Source organism: Pelmatolapia mariae, linkage group LG17 (genome assembly GCF_036321145.2).
Source record: "Pelmatolapia mariae isolate MD_Pm_ZW linkage group LG17, Pm_UMD_F_2, whole genome shotgun sequence".
Taxonomy (NCBI): Eukaryota; Metazoa; Chordata; class Actinopteri; order Cichliformes; family Cichlidae; genus Pelmatolapia; species Pelmatolapia mariae.
The window spans coordinates 1019817-1041397 of record NC_086242.1 but is presented as its reverse complement, the minus strand read 5'-3'; the positions used below and the strand labels follow the sequence as shown (position 1 = coordinate 1041397).

General features: G+C 43.1%; 2 protein-coding genes across 5 annotated transcripts in view; one reads left to right on the top strand and one right to left on the bottom strand.

The window, feature by feature from the left end:
- rabgap1l (RAB GTPase activating protein 1-like) overlaps positions 1-11144 on the top strand; it is a 92536-nt gene extending 81392 nt beyond the window's left edge. For all 4 annotated transcript variants that reach the window (XM_063500420.1, XM_065469449.1, XM_065469448.1 and 1 more), the window contains 7 exons: positions 3072-3164; positions 6067-6177; positions 6575-6679; positions 7519-7602; positions 7706-7777; positions 8157-8357; positions 8765-11144. In XM_063500420.1, the coding sequence (XP_063356490.1) occupies positions 3072-3164; positions 6067-6177; positions 6575-6679; positions 7519-7602; positions 7706-7777; positions 8157-8357; positions 8765-8920 (822 nt within the window). In that variant the 3' untranslated portion in view covers positions 8921-11144. The remainder of the gene's footprint in view (positions 1-3071; positions 3165-6066; positions 6178-6574; positions 6680-7518; positions 7603-7705; positions 7778-8156; positions 8358-8764) is intronic.
- A 393-nt stretch (positions 11145-11537) lies between these two features.
- Positions 11538-19833, bottom strand: LOC134646598 (interferon-induced protein 44-like). Its single transcript, XM_063500422.1, has 9 exons — positions 19728-19833; positions 17235-17743; positions 16770-16818; positions 16394-16589; positions 16167-16319; positions 15907-16078; positions 14346-14446; positions 14059-14249; positions 11538-12499 (listed from the first exon to the last, which is right to left on the bottom strand). The coding sequence occupies exons 2-9, from the start codon at positions 17704-17706 to the stop codon at positions 12406-12408; spliced, it is 1428 nt and encodes a 475-aa protein (XP_063356492.1). The 5' UTR covers positions 17707-17743; positions 19728-19833; the 3' UTR covers positions 11538-12405.
- Between the last annotated feature and the right edge of the window lie 1748 nt (positions 19834-21581).

The window sequence follows — 21581 nt, the reverse complement described above, 5'->3', positions numbered from 1 at the left end:
GCGCTCACGCTCGTGTAGTCGAGCTCTTTACATCTGAAAACTATTTTATCATTTTTGACTTTCCAGCCAGTGAAATGTCTGGGCGTGACTCATAACTACACACATGCTTATCACCTGAGAAGCGAGAGAATATGCACAGACCTGCTGAGAAGGTCGAAGTGCTGCGTCGTGTGTATGACTGAGTGTAAAACAGAGCACTTCCCTTTAATACTGCCAACTTTAAAATACTGCGAACGATGAAAGATTTACGGGTTATTTTACACACTTTGGCTCACTGTGAAGGACAATATGATTTAAATTGTTTCTCTGAAAAAAGTCAGCTGGGAGCATATACGTGAATGTCGTCTCTTTATGATATTAAAACGAATTCGAGGAAAACTGAGAGGTTATGGAGGCGGCGGTGCTGTTTGGTTGTAGCTACAGCAGGATTGGATGTTTAAAGAAAGCCTTGCTGCTCCTAACAAAGCCTGCGCATTTCATTACACAGTTGTGTTGTAATGTTTGTGTGTTTTACGGGTGTTGTTTGAGGGCAGCGGGTGTATAACAGCAGCAGTGTAAGACACACATTTCTTCAGTGATAGTTTGGCTGACTCAGTGATAATGTTAAGAAACAAAAGTCATTATTAACAGTGAAGCTGTGAGATGAGGAGAGCAAAGGGAAATGCAGAATAGTTACACGAGCAGCCGCGCAGAAACTGCAGTAAAGACTGAATAAATGCGCCCGTGTACTTCTAACTTCAGTCATCCTGCAGAAATCTGTGTGGAGCCATCGCACGCAGGAAGCCTGGAGTGTGTGCAGCTTGTTACTGGTTAGATTATGTTATAGAGAACGCCTGAATGGATGACATGAGACGATAAAGGAAAGTGAATGCGACACAGCAGAGAGGGAGGTTTATTTAAAACAGCAAACCTCAGGAAGCATGAGTCATTCCCTCGCCCTGGCTGAAACCCTCTCTCTCTCTTTCTCACATATTCAGATTGTGTTTGTACAATCATTTATGGCTGTTTCGTATCAGGAGGCTTACGTATAAATCAGCTGAGATGGAAGCTGGCTCTTTTTAAATGTTGTTTTAAACTCTGCGTCCGAGGAGCTAACTAAGAGAAACCTCTTAATCCAGCGCTGCTGCTGCTGGACTGAAGCATCAGCTGTTTAAAATGCACGTGCAGCAGCTCATCGTTGCCCAGTCGCCTAACGCACACAGACTCCATAACGAGAAACACCGGACAGCTTGGCGGCAGCCAAAACGCTACGCAGTGAATCTGTAGTTGAAATGAATCTGGCAGCCCTGCAGGAGAACACCACATTCAATTTGTCTGCATTGTTTTGTTACAATAAAGCGATTATTAACCAGCCGGCAGAGGCCAGGCTGCTCTTTCTTCCCACACAGATAACAGCTCTCCGACTCGTTTTGTCGTTATCTGCTCGGGAATTGAATGTCCAATAGATAACAGCGTGACGTTCGTTCGCCGATGCGTGAGTCGTAAAGTCGAGGGTTAACTCGCAGGTCACTGGCAAGGACAGGTAATGACTGCCCAGGTGGGCGGTCTTAATAACTCGTCAGTCCCTCTTCTGGCTTTTAATCCTAATGGAAATGTGCAGCGGGACTTTTATCCCTGTTTTAAGCTAATATACTGCTGCGCTGTGTTGGCTCATTTTCCAGGATGTAACCTGTGACGTGGGCACTTACAGTATAGTTCAAACACTGAGCTCCTTTTTAATGCTTGTACACCGGCTTTGGTATTACTGGAGAAACAGTAATACCAAGCTGAGAGAGAATACTCCTGCATGCTGAGGTGTTTTCTTTTTATCTATATTATCATTTCTAATGTTCAATCTTAAATGTACGGTGCATTCTCGTCAGATAGCTTCTGTACTCCCTGTACTAAACAATGTCCTCCAGTACAAATACTTTTCTTCCAAATAAGGAAGTCTTTTATCTTTCTGGTTGTTTCTGGAGTTGGCAGTTTTACTACGGTGAGGCTGTAGCGCTGCTAGCTTCATTCATTCCCCTTCAGTGTAACATAGTGTGTGAAACAGGCAGCAGTGGAGGATACACAACGACTGCAAACACACAGGAGTCTCAGAGGAGGGGGTCATGTGACCGACCTGGAATCCCCAGCCCTAGTAGTTGGCGCTATGGCAACGCTGTTACCACCCACCTAAACCAAAAACACACACACACCTAATGTAGTGAATTATGTGAGTAAAGCTCTCGTGTTTGGCCGTCTCTTGGTGTCGAGGACTTCGGTAATGCTTCCTGACATTTTCCAAACTAAATGGAAAAGTTGAAGCTTCGCTGATCGCAGGTCGCGTCTGTTAAAATTCGAAACCATTTCATGATGGATTTGGTGCTTTTTACAAGTTGCCGCGACTGGTTTTGCAGAACAAAACTGCTGAAATGATTTCACTCAGTGAGGCCTGAGCACGCGCACTGACAGCACAGTTCCCCTGTAACGTGTCTATCACGCAGCGTGCAGCGGTGACGTTTCTGATCCACGGTTACCACTTGCTGATTTATAGCAGTAAAGCCTGTGAGCCGAGCGGGTGCTTGTTTGGTTTCTTTTTCCTGTTTTCTAATGATATCTCAGGGAAAGTAGCAGAGCAGCACGCAGATGTGCAGCAGATATTAACGCTGATAAAGGCAGACGGAGCAACAGAGAGTAGAAACTGTGCAACACGAGCCACAACACTGCACCAGCTCGGCAGCGATGTTCAGTTTGATCGCTTTGATGTCACGTGACGCATCACATGGATGTTGTTTCATGAAGCCCCGTTGGTTTGTTTCTCAACGTGACACCTAACTCTGACCTTTGACCCCTGCTGCTTAATCCTGTCATGGAACGAAGGCACGAAAGCAGCGTTGGTGCAGAGAGAAGTAGCTGATGGTTCCCACCGACTCAGGAAGATGATGCAAGAGCTGAGAGCCGCTGACTGTTTTATCCAATTCCCTATTCCCGCGCTCCCCCCCCCCAGCTCACAAACAACTGGGATGGGCTGAGATTTTTATCAGGCCAAGTAAACAAAGTCAACAGTAAAATGATGATTTAATTAACTTTGCTGTTGTTTTCAGGTCCCGACCAAAAAGCTGAAGAAGTTTGAGAAGGAATATCAGACTCTGAGAGAGAGCCAGCTGCAACAAGAAGACCCCATCGAACGATACCAGGTACGCACGCACGTAGATAAGATTCACCCACCAGGTGTGGAATTTAAATCTCTGTTTTTTACACAATCACGTCGCATGAAAGCAGCCTCCCCGAGCTAAAGTGTCGAGCACTCGGCTCTTTAAGTTTCTGATGAAGGAGCTGCCTTTCTAGATAAAATTAGCCGTGATTCCAAGATTAGAAATGAGCACATCGCTGTTTGGTCTGTTTTTAAAACTGTTCTGACGTGAAATGCGACTTTCATCATCGTCGACCCTGCTATTAATAAAAACGTATTTTTGGGCTGAGCTGCTGGGTTGTTGTGGTTGCAAAGGTTTGTCTCCACTGGGTTTATCTTTCTCTGTTCGTCCTGAGGTAAAACAAACTGAGGCAGATATTTCATGATTCTGACAAGTTTTATTTTTGGAAGCTCACAAAGAGACCGTCCAGCTGCTTGGACAGGACAGTGTTACTGTATGAGTCAGTGGGATGAACCTGAATCATTTAAGGAAAGTAAGGCGAGCGTCACAGTAAAGAGTGGATGTTACATGTAAGCGTGATGATGAAGAATTACCTCCACTTGGTTTCATGTTTCTACCACAATTAGGCCAAATCTAGATGTACAAGTGCGTCGTAGTGGTAAACCTGCCTTTGCTCAGTTGGTCGTGCCATTAACACTAAAGTAATTAAAGACGACAGGAAGGAGACGAGTGCAGAACAAAATAAATGTGACTTTACTGCAGTGCCTGAACAGCGAGGTGGCCGTCTGAAGCAGCTCCTTTATCTTTCCAAGTAACATTATGGAAGCAGCATTTCATCTAATCACAAGACACAAACAACCATGACAGCTTTCATCCCCCCCCCCCCCCCCCCCCCCCCCCCCCCCCCCCCAAAAAAAAACCCCCAAATTACATCTGAATCTGCTTGTTAAAGGCAAAAGTGCCACGTTGGTGTGTAAGCTGCTGCTTTTAGAGGAAGGAAGAGTTTATCACAGATAAGCTGCTGAAGCAGCAGCAGCAGCGTCTCTGTAAACAGCAGAAAGCCGTTCTCCTCCACAACAACAACACAAAAAACACACAAGTGTTGCTGCTTGTAAAATGTAATTATTTCTATGTAGTTATTCAATGTTTCTATAAGGCTTCAGACCCCAGTTTAAGTGTGTACTGGCTTCTTTTGTGTCCAAGCAGATGTACTTTTTTATCTGCAGTACAAACTGAATTATTACTAAAAGCAGATAAATGTAAGGGAGGGCAGGGGGGGAGTGAAGCAGAGAAGGGAAGTGCGTGTCAGGATCATGTGTTAAAGCGTGCGCCTGGAGGCTCGATTTGAAAACGCTCGGTAAGCTTCTGCCCCAAAAACTGTCATTTCATTTATATTTATGTGTCCTTAATCTTTGACTGTGACTTCCTTTATGTGTTTATGTACTTTTACACTGCTATGATTTGACCACGCTGACTAAAGTAGTTCTTGTTGTTGTAGACTATCGGATGTGTCATCGTGCTAAATGATGACACGTGTGTGGGTAACACAGCTGATCTCACAACAATCAAACGTGTTTTTTCCTCTTTGTCTTTCAAGTTCCTGCTGCTGTTTGTAAATAACAGATAAGATGAACCATTTGTTTGCATATCATAGCGTACGGAGACACAGGCAGGGTGAGAGTGACGGGATATCAGGTCAGATGACCGCTCACAACCATCACAACAGTTTGTCCCATTCATGGTCGTCATGTGAGCCTGTTTAAAGGCAGGCAGCAGTCATGAGACTCAGCTAATGGTCTGCAGTGAGGACTTGAGCCTGACACGGCCACCTGTAACTGTAATGTCACAATAACACCTTTTGTTTGAGTTAAACTGTGCTCATGTGATGATTATATTAACACTAAGTCTGGATGAACCTCACAGACTGTACAGCAGGGACGTCTGTCAGCCAATCCAGTTTCACTTCATTTATGCAGCATCAAATCACAACTGAGAGATCATCATATAAGAAAGACCTGCTTTTTTTAACCGTTCGTCTGTTTTTCTACATGTAAAGAAATGCTTTGATTATCCATCGATAACTCTGTTGTCACACCTTCCCCTCAGGTGAGAGTCTTGGGGTCATCCTGGACGGCTCTCTTTCCTTCACAGCACATAGAAATATTTTCATCTTCGTAATATTAACTGCCTTCGGCCTTCGCTCACTCCAAACATCTTGTCACATCTCGTTTAGATTACTGTGATTCTCTGTGATCTGCCTCATGAGTCAGCTGCTCGTATTGTATCAGGAATTAGATCGACTCTGTGCTTAAACAGCTCCATTAGTTCACCTCCTGCTTCTTACCTTCAAAGCGCTTCATAACCTCGCTCCTCCATACGTACTCGCCCACTCGTACACGCCGCTCTTCTTCTGTCCCACCTGCTCGCCTGACTTCCACGGGACTCTGAGCCTTTAGTCCTTCTGCCCGAGACTTTGGACGCACTTCCAGCAGATCTCCAGCTACGAACTCTGTCTCCACTTTTAAATCGCGTCTTCAAACCCATCTACTCAGAACTGCGTACCCTTCATCATTTTTCATTTAGCTACTGTTTTTATTTTGTTGTACTGATGTAAAGTCACCTATAAATAAAATGGATTATTATTATAAATCTGTCATCATGAGTCTTTGGTATTAAGTTGTAAGAAATACTGATTTTTTTTTATAAATTAAAACACAAATCAAAATAAATATAAATTGCTTTTCTAATATTTAATGACTTTGGTGAAGTATCAATGTAGCAAAAGCTGTAAAAATGTGGAAATGCAGTTAAAAGTAAAACATTTCTGCCCTCCTTCTGGGGGCCCAGACTGGAGTATTCTTTTGGCTCGATTCTGGCCTTCGAGCCTTATGTTTGACACCCCTGCTTTACAAGTATTTGCGATTGTGTGCGTTTGTGTCTGCAGAGGGAGAACCGTCGCCTTCAGGAGGCCAGCATGCGACTTGAACAGGAGAACGATGACCTGGCACACGAACTGGTCACCAGTAAAATCGCCCTTCGGAATGACCTTGACCAGGTAATAAAAAGTCTACGAAACCTCCAAACACTCTGAAACCGGAGCTGTGTTTACACATGTGCTTTAGCCGTGAACATCTTTACACAAACAAGCACACGTGAGAATTCACACGCTGGACTCGGTCAGAATCGGTCTTAACCTGCCGACTCCTGGTTACTAAATCTGTATCCATGTAAGTCTGGTGAATTTCCAGTAAAAGGAACGTGGCTCAGGCGCAGCCTCACATAGCAGAGAAAGTATTCCAGGTAGAGCTCGGACGAGCTGCGCGGCGTGAAAGCGACCAGATTAATGAGCGTAGTAAACGTTGCAATCCTGTAAAGAAGCAGGTGTTTGTGTAGTCTGCCGCTTGTGTGAACGTTGTTTACTACACGATGTGTGTGTGTGTACGTGCACTCAGGCAGAAGACAAGGCCGATGTTCTGAACAAAGAGTTGCTGACCACCAAGCAACGTCTGGTGGAGACGGAGGAGGAGAAGAAACGACACGAGGAGGAGACGGCTCAGGTAACATCCACACTGCTGCGATGAATGACGCTTAACAGGTTACATCAGTGACCAGAAAACACCAGAGTAAGCTGTGCAATTACAGCAGTGATCAAATAACGCAGGCCCTGTATCACTAATCTAAATCGACCATTCCCAAAGTCAAGAGTGCTGCGGCCCCCAAAAATCAGACAACCAATCTTAAATCTTCGCTCTAAGGCAGGAGTGGGGAACTCCAGGCCTCGAGGGCCGATGTGCTGCAGGTTTCAGATCTCACCCTGGGTCAACACACCTGAATCAGACGATGAGTTCATTACCGTCGGATCAAGGATGCATCTAAAGCCTGCAGGACACCGGCCCTCAAAGCCTGGAGTTCCCCGCTTCTGCTCCGAGCAAAATACAAGAGAAAGCCCTGTATGTCCTAACCCTGCCACTGGGATACAAATGTCAATACAGAGCATTACATTTAAGTAATATCACAATAATAATATTCACTTTTTATATAAATAAGTTGAACTGAATTTCTGTTGTTACTGTGGCCCACATGTAGTACCTGTGCAGCCCACCAGGAGGCGCCAGCTCACGCATTGATCTAGGGCTGATTTTCTTTGTGTAATTGGTAATAGTGACCCAGTTACACATCAACAAACCCAGTAAATAAAAACTCCCAGTTTGGTAGCAGTGAGAGGTCACATATGGGTCACCAGTCGATGGTTACTAGCAGGCTCTAAAAGAGCAAATCCAAGTAAAGTTACTGAGTTAAGCACCTCAGTTGTGTAGTTATGCACAGTCAGCACATCTTTCTCATTAGTTTGTCATTTTAAAATAATAAATTTGACATCTTGTTCTTTCTGTCCCAGCTGAAGGAGGTGTTCAGGAGGGAGCTGGAAAAAGCAGAGCTGGAAATCAAGAAAACCACAGCAATCATAGCTGAATACAAACAGGTCTGCTGGCGTCTTATTTACAGCCTGTGAACTGCACACATTTATATATGAATTATTATCTTGTTCAAGTCAAACATAACCAAGTTTCCTCTCTGGGTTTCAGATCTGCTCCCAGCTGAGCACCAGGCTAGAAAAACAACAGGCGGCAACAAAAGAGGAGCTGGACATCGTCAGGGTGAGACGATCCTTTTAATGCAAAGTGTGCTTCAGATGCAAATTAGGACACTTGCAGAGTCCGAAGGAAAACCACAGTTGCATGAGAGAACAAAAGACCTTTGAGCACTCTCAGGCAAGTTCAGGTGTGTGCAATCAAGTCCTTAATGGGCGTGATGCTGGTGTGGTGCTCTGTGTGGGTCTAGCAGAGTACCGCCTCGGGCCTGGATAAATGATACGGTGCAACATCACATCGTGGTAATCAGGATGCTGTATGGGACATAAAGCAGCAGGCCTTTCTTCACATAGACTCGGCCTCAACTTTGGTCATAACAACATTTTTTAACCATAATTTTAAAGTTGTTGTGGTAAACCTGTGTGTTTCCCCCCCCCCAATGCAGAACAAAGTGATGGGCTGTCAGAACTGCAGGGACCTGTTTAGCACAGTCGGGTCCCTCCAGACTTCGTCTCCTGGTGGTGACAGGACGTCTTCAGAGCCACACGACGAGGAGAAGGACGGACTGAAGGAGCAGCTGAGACAGCTGGAGCTGGAGCTGGCACAGACCAAACTACAGCTGGTGGAGGCAAAGTGCCGCATTCAGGTCAGCAGGTGTTAACGGCATCTAGTGTTTTCAGGGAGGCATGCCAAGCACGTGATGCAACCAAACGCTGTAAAGACATTTAGCTAAAACACAGATGTTGCTGATGATCTGATTGGCTGTTGGGTCACATGCACAGAACGCTGAACAGCAGCAGCAGGAAATTTACTGTATGCAATTCAACTTCCTGCATCTGTTTTCTGTCTCTGCTGTGACAAGTAAAGACTGTAAGCTTAATAACATAAAACAACAGCACGTACAGAAGCATGGAGCCCACTGCAGGCCACCATGTGACCCTTTGTAAGGAGTGAAGACTTGTAGAGTATTAAAGCACAGCTATGTGACACAGTGATAAACCTGCTCATGCTCAGTGCTCTCATTAATGACTGAATCCTTCTGTGGCTCTGCAGGAGCTCGAGCATCAGCGGGGAGTTCTGATGACTGAGATTCAAGCCAATAAGAACTCTTGGTTCAGCAAGACTCTGGGGTCCCTGAAGAGCTCTGCGTCCTCTTCCTCCAGCTCCACATCCCAGACCCCGTCCTCTCCGAAGGAAGGCACTGCCTAGATCAAGCTCCCTCGCCCTCCCTCGCCCCTGCAGGATGCACACTAGAGCTGAGGAACACAAGTTGAAGAAGCAAGAAGCGCAAAAATGCAGTATTCCTTTTTCAGTAGGCGGAAACAGGGAGCTTCCTGGACCGCAAATAGCCAAAAACTGTGGGAAGAACCAGGCGGGGGCACTGAATGAACCATCTGCCTGAGTTTGAGGGAAATATGAACCTTCTCCACTTCACAGTGGATCAGAGCAGACAGGCGAAGAAGTTCAGTGCTGGAACCTGGTTTGGGCTCTTCGCTCCACCTTGTGGCCAGATGTCGCTATTGCAGCAATATTGTGTGAAGTTTTCTGGTAGCGTGAAAGTAAACCCGAGTTCAACACCTGTGTTGTGATCACAGGTATCTTATACGTTTAATCCTCAGTGCAGAAATAGCCCACACGTGCTCTGAGAAAGGAATACTGCATACAAATGAGAATAATACGAAACTTGTATTTCTTTATATTAATGTAACGTAAACAATGTTGTCTTATAAATATGTATAACTGATTAGTAATTTTTTTTAATAATCTTGTACAGAAAAAACACACGAGGAAAAGTTCTTAAATTTCTTTTCTACTCTTTGGAAATTGAATGTCATCTCTTTAGATGTTGAGGTAAGCACAGTGTGTGATCGATGTGGTGGAGTCCAAACGCTGACGGGCCAAAGTGACAGCCGCCAGTTTCTGTTTCCCCTCTAACTCTGTTTTTATAGTCATGACTTTGTGATCTTTTTTGGTTTTAATTTCTAAATCGTTTTATTTTCTCGTGTTTGCAGATAAAGGCTTTTTTTTAGATCTCTCTGATGGTGACAGGAGTGGCCTCTAATTCAGTTATTTTATAAATATAAAACTGATAATACGACGTGTTTGAGACGTATTAGTTTCATGTTTTTAGCTTTGTTGAGCTCCTTGTTTTTAGCTGGAGATGTCACAGGCTGCGTTCTTCTTATGAAAATCTATAACCTCAAACATTAATAAGTAGGATTAATGCATACTTACTGCAGTATTGCTCCACTACTGTTAAATAGACCAGTTGCACAAAGGTGCCAACGCCCTCGTCCTTACACAACATCATCGCCATGTTGATCCTTTAGTCCATAAATGAGTGTTGGCTCTGACGCTCAGTGGTAACGCTCCACTATGAGCCGCTCACTTATGTTTAAATACAGTCACGTGCGTCTACTTTATGAGACAACAGCAGATGGCGCCAAATTCAAACAAGCTGCTTTTTTGACTTCAGAGGACAGAAATAAAAATTGTTAGAAATTAGCCAAAATAAAATGTTCTGTTTTGCGTGTTGGTGCTCGTTTAACAGATATAAGCTGCAGTGTGGTGCCAACTCCCCTGCTTTACTCTTTGGTTGACACTAACATCAGCCTTTGGACTCGGACCAATCCCACGTGTACTTTATGTGTGTGAATGTGTGTGTTCTGCACTGTTATTCAAGTGGTTCAAGTTGATGTTCCTCGTTCACGTGGCTGCCTTTTCTGTTAATGACTGAAGCGATCGACTGTTTGACTGTCTGAGAGCGTCAGCTGTGCCATAAGAGCCTCTCCTCTGCTCCTTCTTGTAGTCGTCCTAACCATCTCTGCCCATATCGCTGAACAACCATGTCGTTTGACTTTTTGCTGGACTTCATTTTCAGCTGCGCATTTCACACATTTCCTCCAGGAGCCTCATGAATCGAGGGCCGTCCTCTCGCTGGAGGGCTAGTCGGTGTTTCAGCTGGAGGGAATGCTTCAAAATCATGAAACGGGAGAAAACAGAAGCCGACTGATCATCACTGAATTCCAGGTGTTTTGCTTTTCCAGGACATTCCTCTTCACTGCGTCGTTCTTGTTGTACAAAGCGGTTTAATGTCGGAGAGAGCTCCCCATCTATTATGTGCACTAACGCAACACTGATATTTGAAACACTATTTCAACGTGTGTTTGTTTGAAAGTTACTTTGTAGCTGATGATTATTGATGCTGAGAGGGCAGCCGGCAGTTTCTAACCTCCTCTAAACTCTCAGTTCATTTTAATGTTGCACAAGCAGGCGCTGAGTCGGGTTACAGGTGTGTAGTTTACAGGTGGCTGTAACGCCACAGTCCTGTTACACTGGGAGGGAGGGGCTGCTCGTCTGCTGGTCCGACTCCAACGCCGTTTGCTGTACAGTAACTGTCTGAGCTGCATTAATAAATTTCAGTTTTTCTCTTTGTTTGTGCACTTTGAGATTTTATAGAAAAGGAGAATACTGACACTGACACCACGTGCACACACACACACGTGTGCAGGTATTAGCAGGTAAATGCAGACATGCAACGTTTTCCCGTTATAAGTAATGTAGACTCACAAAACTTCATATTGTTCCAAAGTCATTTGAGCAACTACTTGTGTATTCCCAAACATAGTGCATGCTGGGTCACTTATTCAAACTAAACTCCAGATGTTGTTTTGGCATTTGAACCAATCAGTGTTCAGACAATGACACAGATTTCACCTCTGTGGATTTGAAATCATCAAATCAGACTTTCAGCTGAAATTTAAAGAATTTTACAAACTCTGACTGTTTGTAAGTTGCAGCCATTTTTATCTTTATCTCATGACAAATTAAACAGACAAAATATCTGAAGTTTTTCCAAGTTTAGAACTTGTGTTTGGTGCCTTTTCACTGCTTTTCTTTTTGTGAGACCCAAAAAGACCCTGATGCAAAAAGTGGGTTTGATGATGGCAGAATTATTTCCATGATTTAGAAAAACGTCACAAACAATGGATGAAGAGAGTTTACCAGTTACACTCAGCAGAAAACATCTGAAGCCCAAATGCAACATTTGATGGCCGTGGGTTTTAGACTTCAGGCAGTTACTGATTTATTCAAATGATCCTCATATTTAAAATGATGTAACTTTGTCCTTTTAAGTCATAAATGGTCAGTTACCAGTCAGAGAACATATAAACCCTAACTGAATATTAAACTTACTGAAATTTCTATTTGAAAAACAAGTTTACAGGAAATCCTCAGTGTATCATCACGACAGAGTTCACGCGGAAAGTGGAACCTGTGCGATTCACGACAACTGAAGCCAAAATGCTCAACAACCTTTGATTGTTGCAGATCCCTAACTCACAGACTCGGTCTCAAGCATTCACAGAAGAGAGGACAGGAGCAGAGGGACAGCCTGCAAACACTTCTAAACAATGATGATGATGATGATAATATAAAGGCACAGACAGTGCAAAACTGAAACATCTAAACCACTCGAACAACCAGGAAGTAGAAATAGGAATCAAAGACTCGAACGACCATGATCACCGGTAACTTAAACGAAGCATAAGAAACAAATCTCACAAAATGACAAAAAGCATTTACATGTGACACCATCTCATCTCTAACTGGCTTTTTGAACATCGAAACAGTTCCGCAGGTCCCGTGATGTCAAGAACACTCATGTGACGTGTTATTGTGGACCTGTCCGGCTAGAGGCTCCATCCGTCCGTGCTTATCCTTGTCGAGAAGGCGGAGGTGTTCGGGCCTATCCCGGATGTCATAGGGCGAGAGGCGGGGCACACCCTGGTGGAACCACAGATTAATATTTCATGACTTGACATGACTCCTGTTGCCAGTAGGTGGCACATATACATGACAGCATTGGGGTGCAGTTATGACAACAGGCTGTTGAATAAAAACTCCTCTATCTGCCGTGCAGGGCCTCGTCCTTCCATGAATCCGTACCTTGGTACCCAATGTCGCGTGGGGGTGGTGATATCTCCCCCCTGACCCGGCGTCCTGGCTCCCCCTTGCCGTAGCATGTGTGTTGTGCCTAGTTACTGGATACAGACACCCAGGTGGGAGTTGAACTCACGACTCCCGCTCCAGAGGCGTGTAGTCTTATCACTACGCTATCCAGCAGCTCATGGCGCCCTGTCGGGAAATTGAACCCGCGGTTCAACTGCCAATGCAGATATGCGATTACCAAGACTCTGCCTCTTAACAATTGCAATTATCACATTTGAGATGTGTAACAAGTTTCATTGCCTTTTAAGCTTTTTGTGGACCAAAGCGACAACTTTTGTTGCATTGCCACCAGAGTGCGCTGCTGAATAAAAACTGATGCGTCAACGTGTGAGGAGGAGTACATCAAATATACCAATAGGGGGTGCTCCAAGTGTCCAGGCATGTGTTCAGGACTCTCATCAACCAGGAAGTGTAGGCCGGATTGGATTTTGTGTATCTGACTTACAGTAATTTTGTGCTTCATTGTAAAACGTCGAAGTTTGATTACAAACAACAACCCGCAAACTCTGTGACAAACATCAGGATCAGAAACCAGAGTTTGCTGCAGGTCTGTCAACACAGGTTTTGTATCATTTTTGCAAACAAATCTTTTTTTTTATATATAATTATATTACACAGTAAAGTGTGAAATGTCACATACACAGTATCACACTCGAGCTCTTTAGACCTAGACTGTAACTCACTCTTCCACAGATGTTGGTAGAGGCAGACTGCACGGCTAGATGCTTGATTTTATACACCTGAATTCAAAGATTAAGAGCTTTGGTCCAACACGTGTGTCCGTATAGTGCAGCAGGCAAAAACTGAGGGAGTGCTGAAAATGTACATGTTAACACCAGAACAATATGGACGAGTCAACAGCAAAGTACAACTGTTCTGATAAGACATGTTTTAAAAGTACAATAATGTTTTTTTTTCTTGACTGAAAAATCACAAAATAATATTTTAGATTGTCAAATCTGTCATGAATGAGCCCACTAAATAAGCCGAGCAACTTTTTCTTTTTCCAAACAGGAATGCATAAACTACACCTTTGATGTCATTGTTTTCTTCTGATTTTCTGTGTAATTTTGTTACACAAGTACAATGTAAATGTAAAATGTTACATTTAGTGTAAACTGGTGAAGTGAAATTTACTTGATTGGTTTAGATTCAGCTGATAGAATTTATTTAAGTAAATACTTGTTTGATGTTTTTATGTCAGTTTTAATTAAAAAGATTGCTTCATGAAAAACAAAAATAGAAAGAAGCTTTCCTGCCTTCCCGGTAACCCAGTAAACTAGCACTGTGCAGGGTCACCTGGAGGTAAATGAACCACTTTAAATTCTTCTTACTCTTTGGTTTGCATGTTGCTCATTCGGTCACTGAGCTCGTCAAAGTAATTATCAACAAAGCGAAGCATCTGAATGACGGCTCTGAGCAACAAGATGTCACAGTCAGTGTCCACCTCCAACTCCTCGCTGTAATTCTTCACTGGAATGATGCAGGACAACGGCACGCCGAGCCGGGAGCCGACCTCCTGCATCTGTACCACAGTGTACAAGAAAAGGCTCATTCTACCATGTTCAAAGTTATTTGTATTTACTAAAAAACGTTGTTTTCCCTGTAGAACCATCCTCACCATCTCCTTAATGTAGCCACTCTTGTAAATGTTTCTCACATCCTCTTTCACCAGTGGGCAGGCTTCATCTACTTTAGTGAGGAGCACCAGCTGAGGAATACCTGGAAACAAATGAGCAGGAAGGTCATTTCCACAACACTGTTACAAAACAACCATTTACTTTGGATTTTTTCTAACTTTGTGAAGTTCAAACGACAGATTTTTGCCTTTCTCATTTTCGTGCTTCGTTTGCGTTCAAACTCTTAACGATCACGGAGACGAGCAGCAGCCCTGAACGCCACTGATGGGTTTCTCTTTTAATAAAATGAATCACAAAATATTTTTGGATTTTTAAATTACTTTTCAAATGTAGTTTTTAAATGTACGCCGTTTAGTATGTTACTAAAACTGTTGTTAAACGTTGTAACACGATGTTAACTTTGTAGCAGAGTGTAACTTAAAAATATGCAGGACTAATTTCTACTGGGTGGGAAGATCTGACAAGCCGGAACACGCCCGTTTAATTTATCAGGGTTTGCTCGACAGTTTCAGCGCAGAGCTGCGTTCATAAAAAATCGGACATCCGAATATTGGTCTTTTTTAAAATCTTGATGTAACTGTGAGACCATTTATTCTCCTCGTTGAAACAAATGGAAGGTTTCAACAGAAACAACAAAAACTGAATATTAATTAGGAAAAGCTTACATTTATGGAATTCACATAGTAGTATAGACTGCATTTATCTGGTAGTCTTCTAATGTCTAATTTTGGGAAGGCAGCATGAGGTTACTTCTGTTTGCTCAGTCCTGTCCCACATTCCAAAGATCTCTTCCCAGTCTTCATGAAACTCATAATAAACTCAAAATATAGAAATTATGAGTTGCTCGAGACTTTTACACAATTTAAGAATTTAAAGAATAAATTAAAAATATTTAGTTGCAGCCTGACAGAAATAATGAAGAACATGCTTATAAATCAAACCGAGGTCTGAAGAAGTAGCAAACAACAGAATAAATGACAAAATGAAGCTCTACCAGTCACAGAAATGACCTCCACATCTGGTCTGGGATCTGTGAGGAAGAATATTATTTTTCTGTATTTCATTTCCTTTAAAATTGTATCGATTTATTAAATTAGATTGAAATGGATGAATGAAAATCTGTTTACTGGAAACAGTTTTGGTGATTTTCAGTGTAAAATATCTGAGTGTGACTGTAAAGTTTTATCCATGAAGTAACGGGTGAAGAGGTTTACAACCAAAGCTATAAAAAGGGTTGAATTTCAATTCAGTGTTATTTATGTATTTATTATTTAATCTATATTATAAGGTAAAGACTCATCCTATACCTAACTATCCAAGTCAAAGTTTATTTGAAGAAAGCGCCATCTCTGCAATTGAGTGAAAGGGGCGTGTTTATGGCAGAAAGGAGGCGGGACTCCCAGCGGCTGAGTGGTGGCTGAGAACTAACAGTCGGCCTGCTGACCTCTGGCTGAAAGTAGCAGCTTTGAGTGGCTGTATCTGTATGTTGTGTTGAGATTCAGAAGGAAAACAGCTATAATGATTGCACTTGGCTCTACTGACCCATTAAGTTGACCTTTCTGCGGATGGCGTCCAGTTTCTCCTCCAGCCCCGTGGACATGATGGAGATCTTACAGCTATCAATGACATAAACCACGCAGTGGATCTTGTCTTTGAGTCCAGGAGACTTGTGATAGCCGTGGGCCTCAGGATGCAGAGGAGCTGAAGGGTTGAACTAGAGGAGAAACGGAGACACGGTTTGAGCCGACTGCTGACAAATCTCTGTTTCATACATTCAGTGTCCTGCTGATGTAATGCAGCACCTGATAACAGTCTGGCAGGTGACCTTTGAGGATGCTGTTCAGGTCATCAATGTCAAGCCCCGCCCCTTTGCTCTCCTCCAGCCCCATGGTATCGCACAAGATTATCGGCAGAGGTTTCCCTTCACGCCCGGCTTTCACAGAGTACGAGCGAAACTGTTGGACACAAAGCGATTAGACCACAGCGGGCAGAAAGGGGACCACAGAAATCAGTCACAATAATCAATCACCTGTGTGGTGAGGCTGGTGGAGGAGGAGCCAGATATGGCCTGGCTGGTGACGTGGCCTCTGAATACAGAGTTGACAGAGTTAAAGAAGCTGGACTTTCCAGCTCCGACTGGTCCGATGAGCAAAACCCGAGCCTGGGTCACAGAGCTGACTGTGGGTTTGTAGCTCTTAATGCTCTCAACCAGCTCCTCCCTCTTCCTGCACAAACGAGGAGATGGAGAACTTTTGCAGCAACTGTAATATGTGTCAGTATATATAATATCATATCATTGCAGCCAACTGATTAACATATTCCTCCAGCTGCTTGTAGATCAGTGTGTTGTACAAAAGTAATAAATATTAGCAGCACAGTCAGGACGGTGGCTCCGTCACACTTACTCAGACTCCCACACTATCGTCCTCCATGGCCTCTCAAGTTCAGTGCTTTCTGTTCAAGAGCAAAAACAAAGCAGGACATCAGTGCTGCTCATCCGGCTCACGATCCATCACAAAACGGTAAATGTGACCTTGACCTTGAATGCAGTTTGGGGCAAATGTTCGCAGGTTTCCTTAAAATTCAACTAATACTCTTGAATATTGTGGATAGACAGATCAAAGATGGACTCCTTTGCCGTGCAATAAAGTCATCAGTATTTTGGTTGGATGAGCTTGTGATGAAATCTATTTTCTTAACCACGTGTTCAATTTGGGTGGAGGGGGTGGAAGGAATGATTAGAGCCCTGTTAGAGGGCAAGAATATAACTTGTGATACCTGTTATTATTATTATTATTATTATTACTAAAAATTATTTTATGTTTGGGATAAATTTTGCAGACGGCCGGTAACCATACTACTGGACTTACCCTCCACTTGGTAGACTTCACACTCCGTCAGGTTGAGATCATTGCCATGCATCTCTGCAGCAGTGAAGTTGTAATAATTTCCTGGACTGCTGTACGCTACTGGCTTGCTTCCATGGACAAGAACCAGTGCTTCTCCAAAATGAGGTCCAGAGTTTCCGATCATTTTCACTGCATTTCCAGGACCAGTGACGGGATACTTGAGGAGCTGCTCCCCAGTGAAGGTAAAAAGAAAAGCTTTATCATCATTCACAAACCCTCCAGACTGATTAAAAGGTTGTTTGGTGTAGCCTCCAAACACAAAACCAGAGTTGTTGTAGCCCACGGACACAGTGGGAGAGCGGTGGTCACATTGTTGGTGAAATGCTGCACCAGTGAAGCCGTGGACGCCGGCCTTGTACAGCAGCTGCAGCCTGACTCTCCCCAGCTCAGAGCAGATGGCTCTCTGCCTGCTTTTGGTTAGCTTGGCATTCATGATGGAAAAATGATCTTCTGAGCTGAGTCAGTTTAATCTGTGGAGTCAATGAAAACACATCCACAATTACTGCCCCCCACTGCATTGAGTCATATTTCCATAATTAAAAACAAAGAAGTGCAGTTTCTTTGCCTCATTCCTTTTAATAAGCACTACAATAATTCATATGCCTCTGGAGAGCTATTTAATAACACCCTTCTTAGGTCTCAGTGTAGTGCACTGAATCAAATTCACACACAAAGATTTTTAATTATCTGCATTTTTTTTTTATCATCAAAATTGTTTGATAATTTCACACTTCAAGAATCCATTTTCGGTTAGTATGTTTCATTATTTTATTTTAAATATATATTTTTTTATACTGTTATTGGTTTTTAATCTAGTTTAAACCAAACCACTCCACTGGCTTTAGCTACATTCTGGACCGTGCTTCCGGAATGCAGTAGCTAGCGAGCTGATTGGAGACCGTAACAGCCAATCAGAATTATTGTATCCAAGTCTGTGATTGGTTGGTTTTGTGGCACAAACACAGGGTGTGCAGAGATGTCGTGAGCGCGCACGACACACTGAGAGCAGGTCCGCAGATGTCTGTGAGCACAGAACAGAGATCTGAGCGAGAGCGGCTGTTATTGTGCGTGTATGTGGATAATTGCAAACAGTGAAATACATTTCTTGCACGCAGGAAGGAATTTTGTTCGCTCAAATTAAACTTTTCTTCGCGAAAAATAAATTTATTCTCAAAATGCAACATTTGCGCTTGCATTTTTTAACGTGCGCTCGGAATAGAGGCACAAAAATAACGCCATAGTTTATAACACATGTGTCGAACTCCAGACCTCGAGGGCCGGTGTCCTGCATCCAACACAGCTGATTTAAACGGCTAAATGACCTCCTCAGCATGTCTTGAAGTTCTCCAGAGGCCTGTTAATGAACTAATCATGTGATTTAGGTTTGTTGAGCCAGGTTGAGATCTAAACCCTGCCAGTCAGACTAAAGTTTCTTTTGCCGTGTTGTGCCAAAACTGATTTCCGGTTTTTGCCAAAAACTGATTGCTCGTATTGAAACTGCTATAAATACCTTGTTGGTCTATAATATGTGAAACGTGTCAAATCCCTCGTGAATGATATCAAGTCATCTTGAGCCACAAACAACATTTCTGTAACAAGGTAGAAGTTTTTGGCCGTGACTTTAATATATCCTTTATTTATCCAGTAAAAGAAAAAACCTCGTTGACATTAAAAATGTCTTTTTAAAAAAGGTAATCTGGCCAAGAGGACAGCAGAAACACACAAATATTACAATGGTTCGTTAAACATACTTTAAGTGGACAAAAAGGACCGGATTGGTTATAATGTAGGTACAATAACACAAAGTTATAAAGATACTTGAAAAAAAGGTAATTTTTTTAAAATTCTATATATAACCCTTTGTAAACTCTGCTCATTGACCAACATACGTAAAGATGTTACACATAAAAACACACGGAGAACTTGGAAATCAGTTTTTGGCGCAACATCGGAGCTGAAAAAACCAAAAACATCGCTCACTCGTCTCGTTTCTGTTTTATTGATTCCGAAAGTTCAAATCTGTGAAAATACATTTTGCTTCAGTTTGTTCAACAAGCAAATCTGAATGCATCCAAATCTAAATGTTCACTTTGGAAAAGATGATAGATTTAGAGAGACTGAAAAAAGAAACAAAGAAACAACGCGAACACCACAGTGTGGCGTCACATGGCACAACCACAGCACCATAACGTCTGATTTCCTGACACGAGTGAACCACACCCAGCTCACTAACTGTACCAAATGTGATTTAACAGATTTATTTGGCATTTTATTATCGAAACGATGTCTCCGTTAGATTAACTTACACTAACTAAACTTTCTCACAGTTCTCTGGTTCTTGTTGTTGTTTTGTTTGTTTTTTTGTTTTGCAATAAAGAAAAAACAAACAAACATTCAAAATCTTACTTGCAAATTTAAAAAACGGCCGCAGCTCTCTGTTACTTCCAGTCTTACCTCCTGGTCCAGACAGGTGAGGGAGCGTGAGCAGATGTCGCTGTGGACAGATGTGAAGTACAGATGTGAGAAGCAGTCTGCCGCCAGAAATGAAACTGGAAGCATTTCGCAGACTGTGGGTTTACCTGTGGTTTCTAGAGTATTTAAAAGTAGAATGGGAGGCAGAGCCTTAAAGATTAGAGTTAAAGCATATAGTTATGGGCTGGGTCAGCTGACCCCGAATCCTCCCTTAGTTATGCTTCAGTGGGTCGAGGCTGCTGGGGATTCCCATCAGTGTTTCTTCTTCACTCACTTTGTTTTTTTCCCCCCTCACTCGCTATGTATTTGTACATCACTCTGCAGTTAATTATGAGTTGTTATTATTAGTCAAAGTCAAATTTATTTATACAGCACATTTAAAACAACAACGTTTGACCAAAGGTCTGTACATTTAAGACAATCAAAAGAGATAAAAACAAAGGAAGATGTGACAGAATTTAAGAAAAGAAGCATAAAATGAGAAGATTTGAGTAAGAAATAAGGCAAATAAAAGTAGAACAAACTCATTCTGATTTAAAAGCTGAAAAATAAAAGTGGGTTTTCAGACGGGTTGTGAAAGTGTCCAATGTTGGGGAGGTCCTGAGGTGAAGGAGCGGTCACGGCAAAGGCTCGATCTCCTCTGTGCTTTAATCTGGAACTCGGGACAGCCAGGAGCATTTGATCTGCAGACCTCAGTGATCTTGCAGGAGTGTACCAATTCAAAAGATCAGAAAGGTATGAGGTTGCTGACCCGTGCAGCGCCTTAAAAATGAATAACAAAATCTTAAAATCAATTTGAAAACTAACTGGCAGCCAGTGTAAGGATGCTGGTACAGGAGATATGTGGCCAGTCAGTAACTGTGCTGCAGCGTTTTGGACCAGCTGCAGTCGGCTAACTGATGACAGACTGACACCAGAGTAAAGACAAAAGTCGAGGAGAGATGAAATGAAGGCATCTCTCAAAGTCTCTGAAACAGAGGAACGGCTTCACTTTTGCAGCTGATTCATCATTGAACAACTTGATGTCCGGGCCAAGTTTGTTCAGAAGAGTGCCGGGATTAGTCATCGGTGATGCAGCCATGCAACACACCACCCAGGCACAATCAGCAGTTTCCCTTAGTTGTCAGCTATCTGTACTTCTCAGGGGCAGGACTTGACTTGGGTTCCCGCTCTGTGGCACCACACGTCTGGAGGTAATGAGCTCCTCTCAACTGCTGTCACTACAGAAGGTGGCGGTTTGTCTTCAGTCAGTGTTAGCGAGACCTGCTATGATGTACAGTTTGGAAACACTGACAAAAAGACAGGAGGCAGAGCTGAAGATGTTAAGATTTTCATTGTGAGTGAGCAGGATGGGCAGGATTAGAAATGAGTAACTCATTGTTGGGTTGGGAAGCTCATCTGTAACCGGAAGGTTAACCCCCCCGCCCCCTGCTGTCCTGGTCGTTGTGTCCTTGGGTAAGACACTTCACCTACCGCCTACTGGTGTTGGCCAGAGGGGCCGATGGCGCGATAATGCAATCCATTATTATTAAAGGAACGGCTCAGGCTGGGCAGGCAGGAGAAAGTTAGGCTGAGGTGAGGTGGATATATAAGAAGATATGTATTATGGAGGTACTGGGAGGAAAAGGGGAAGATCTCAGAGGTTTATGAAGGGAAGAGTGAAGTGGACGTGCAGAGGGTTGGAGGGAAGAGAATCATTTTATGGACACAGATACGAGTCGTGGTCGCTGGTCGGCGATGTGCGACACTGTTGTTCTACGACGTTTACAAGAAAGGCAATCGGAGATTACCCCATCAACTCGAACCCCTCCCTCCATCTTTTCTAACATTCACACA

Coding starts and splice junctions, on each gene's coding strand:
- LOC134646598 (XM_063500422.1), bottom strand. CDS start 17,706: ATGAATGCCAAGCTAACCAAAAGCAGGCAGAGAGCCATCTGCTCTGAG. Junction 16,590..16,769: donor ACGATAGTGTGGGAGTCTGA/GTAAGTGTGACG, acceptor TCGTTTGTGCAG/GAAGAGGGAGGAGCTGGTTG. Junction 12,500..14,058: donor AGCAACATGCAAACCAAAGA/GTAAGAAGAATT, acceptor TGGTTCCACCAG/GGTGTGCCCCGCCTCTCGCC.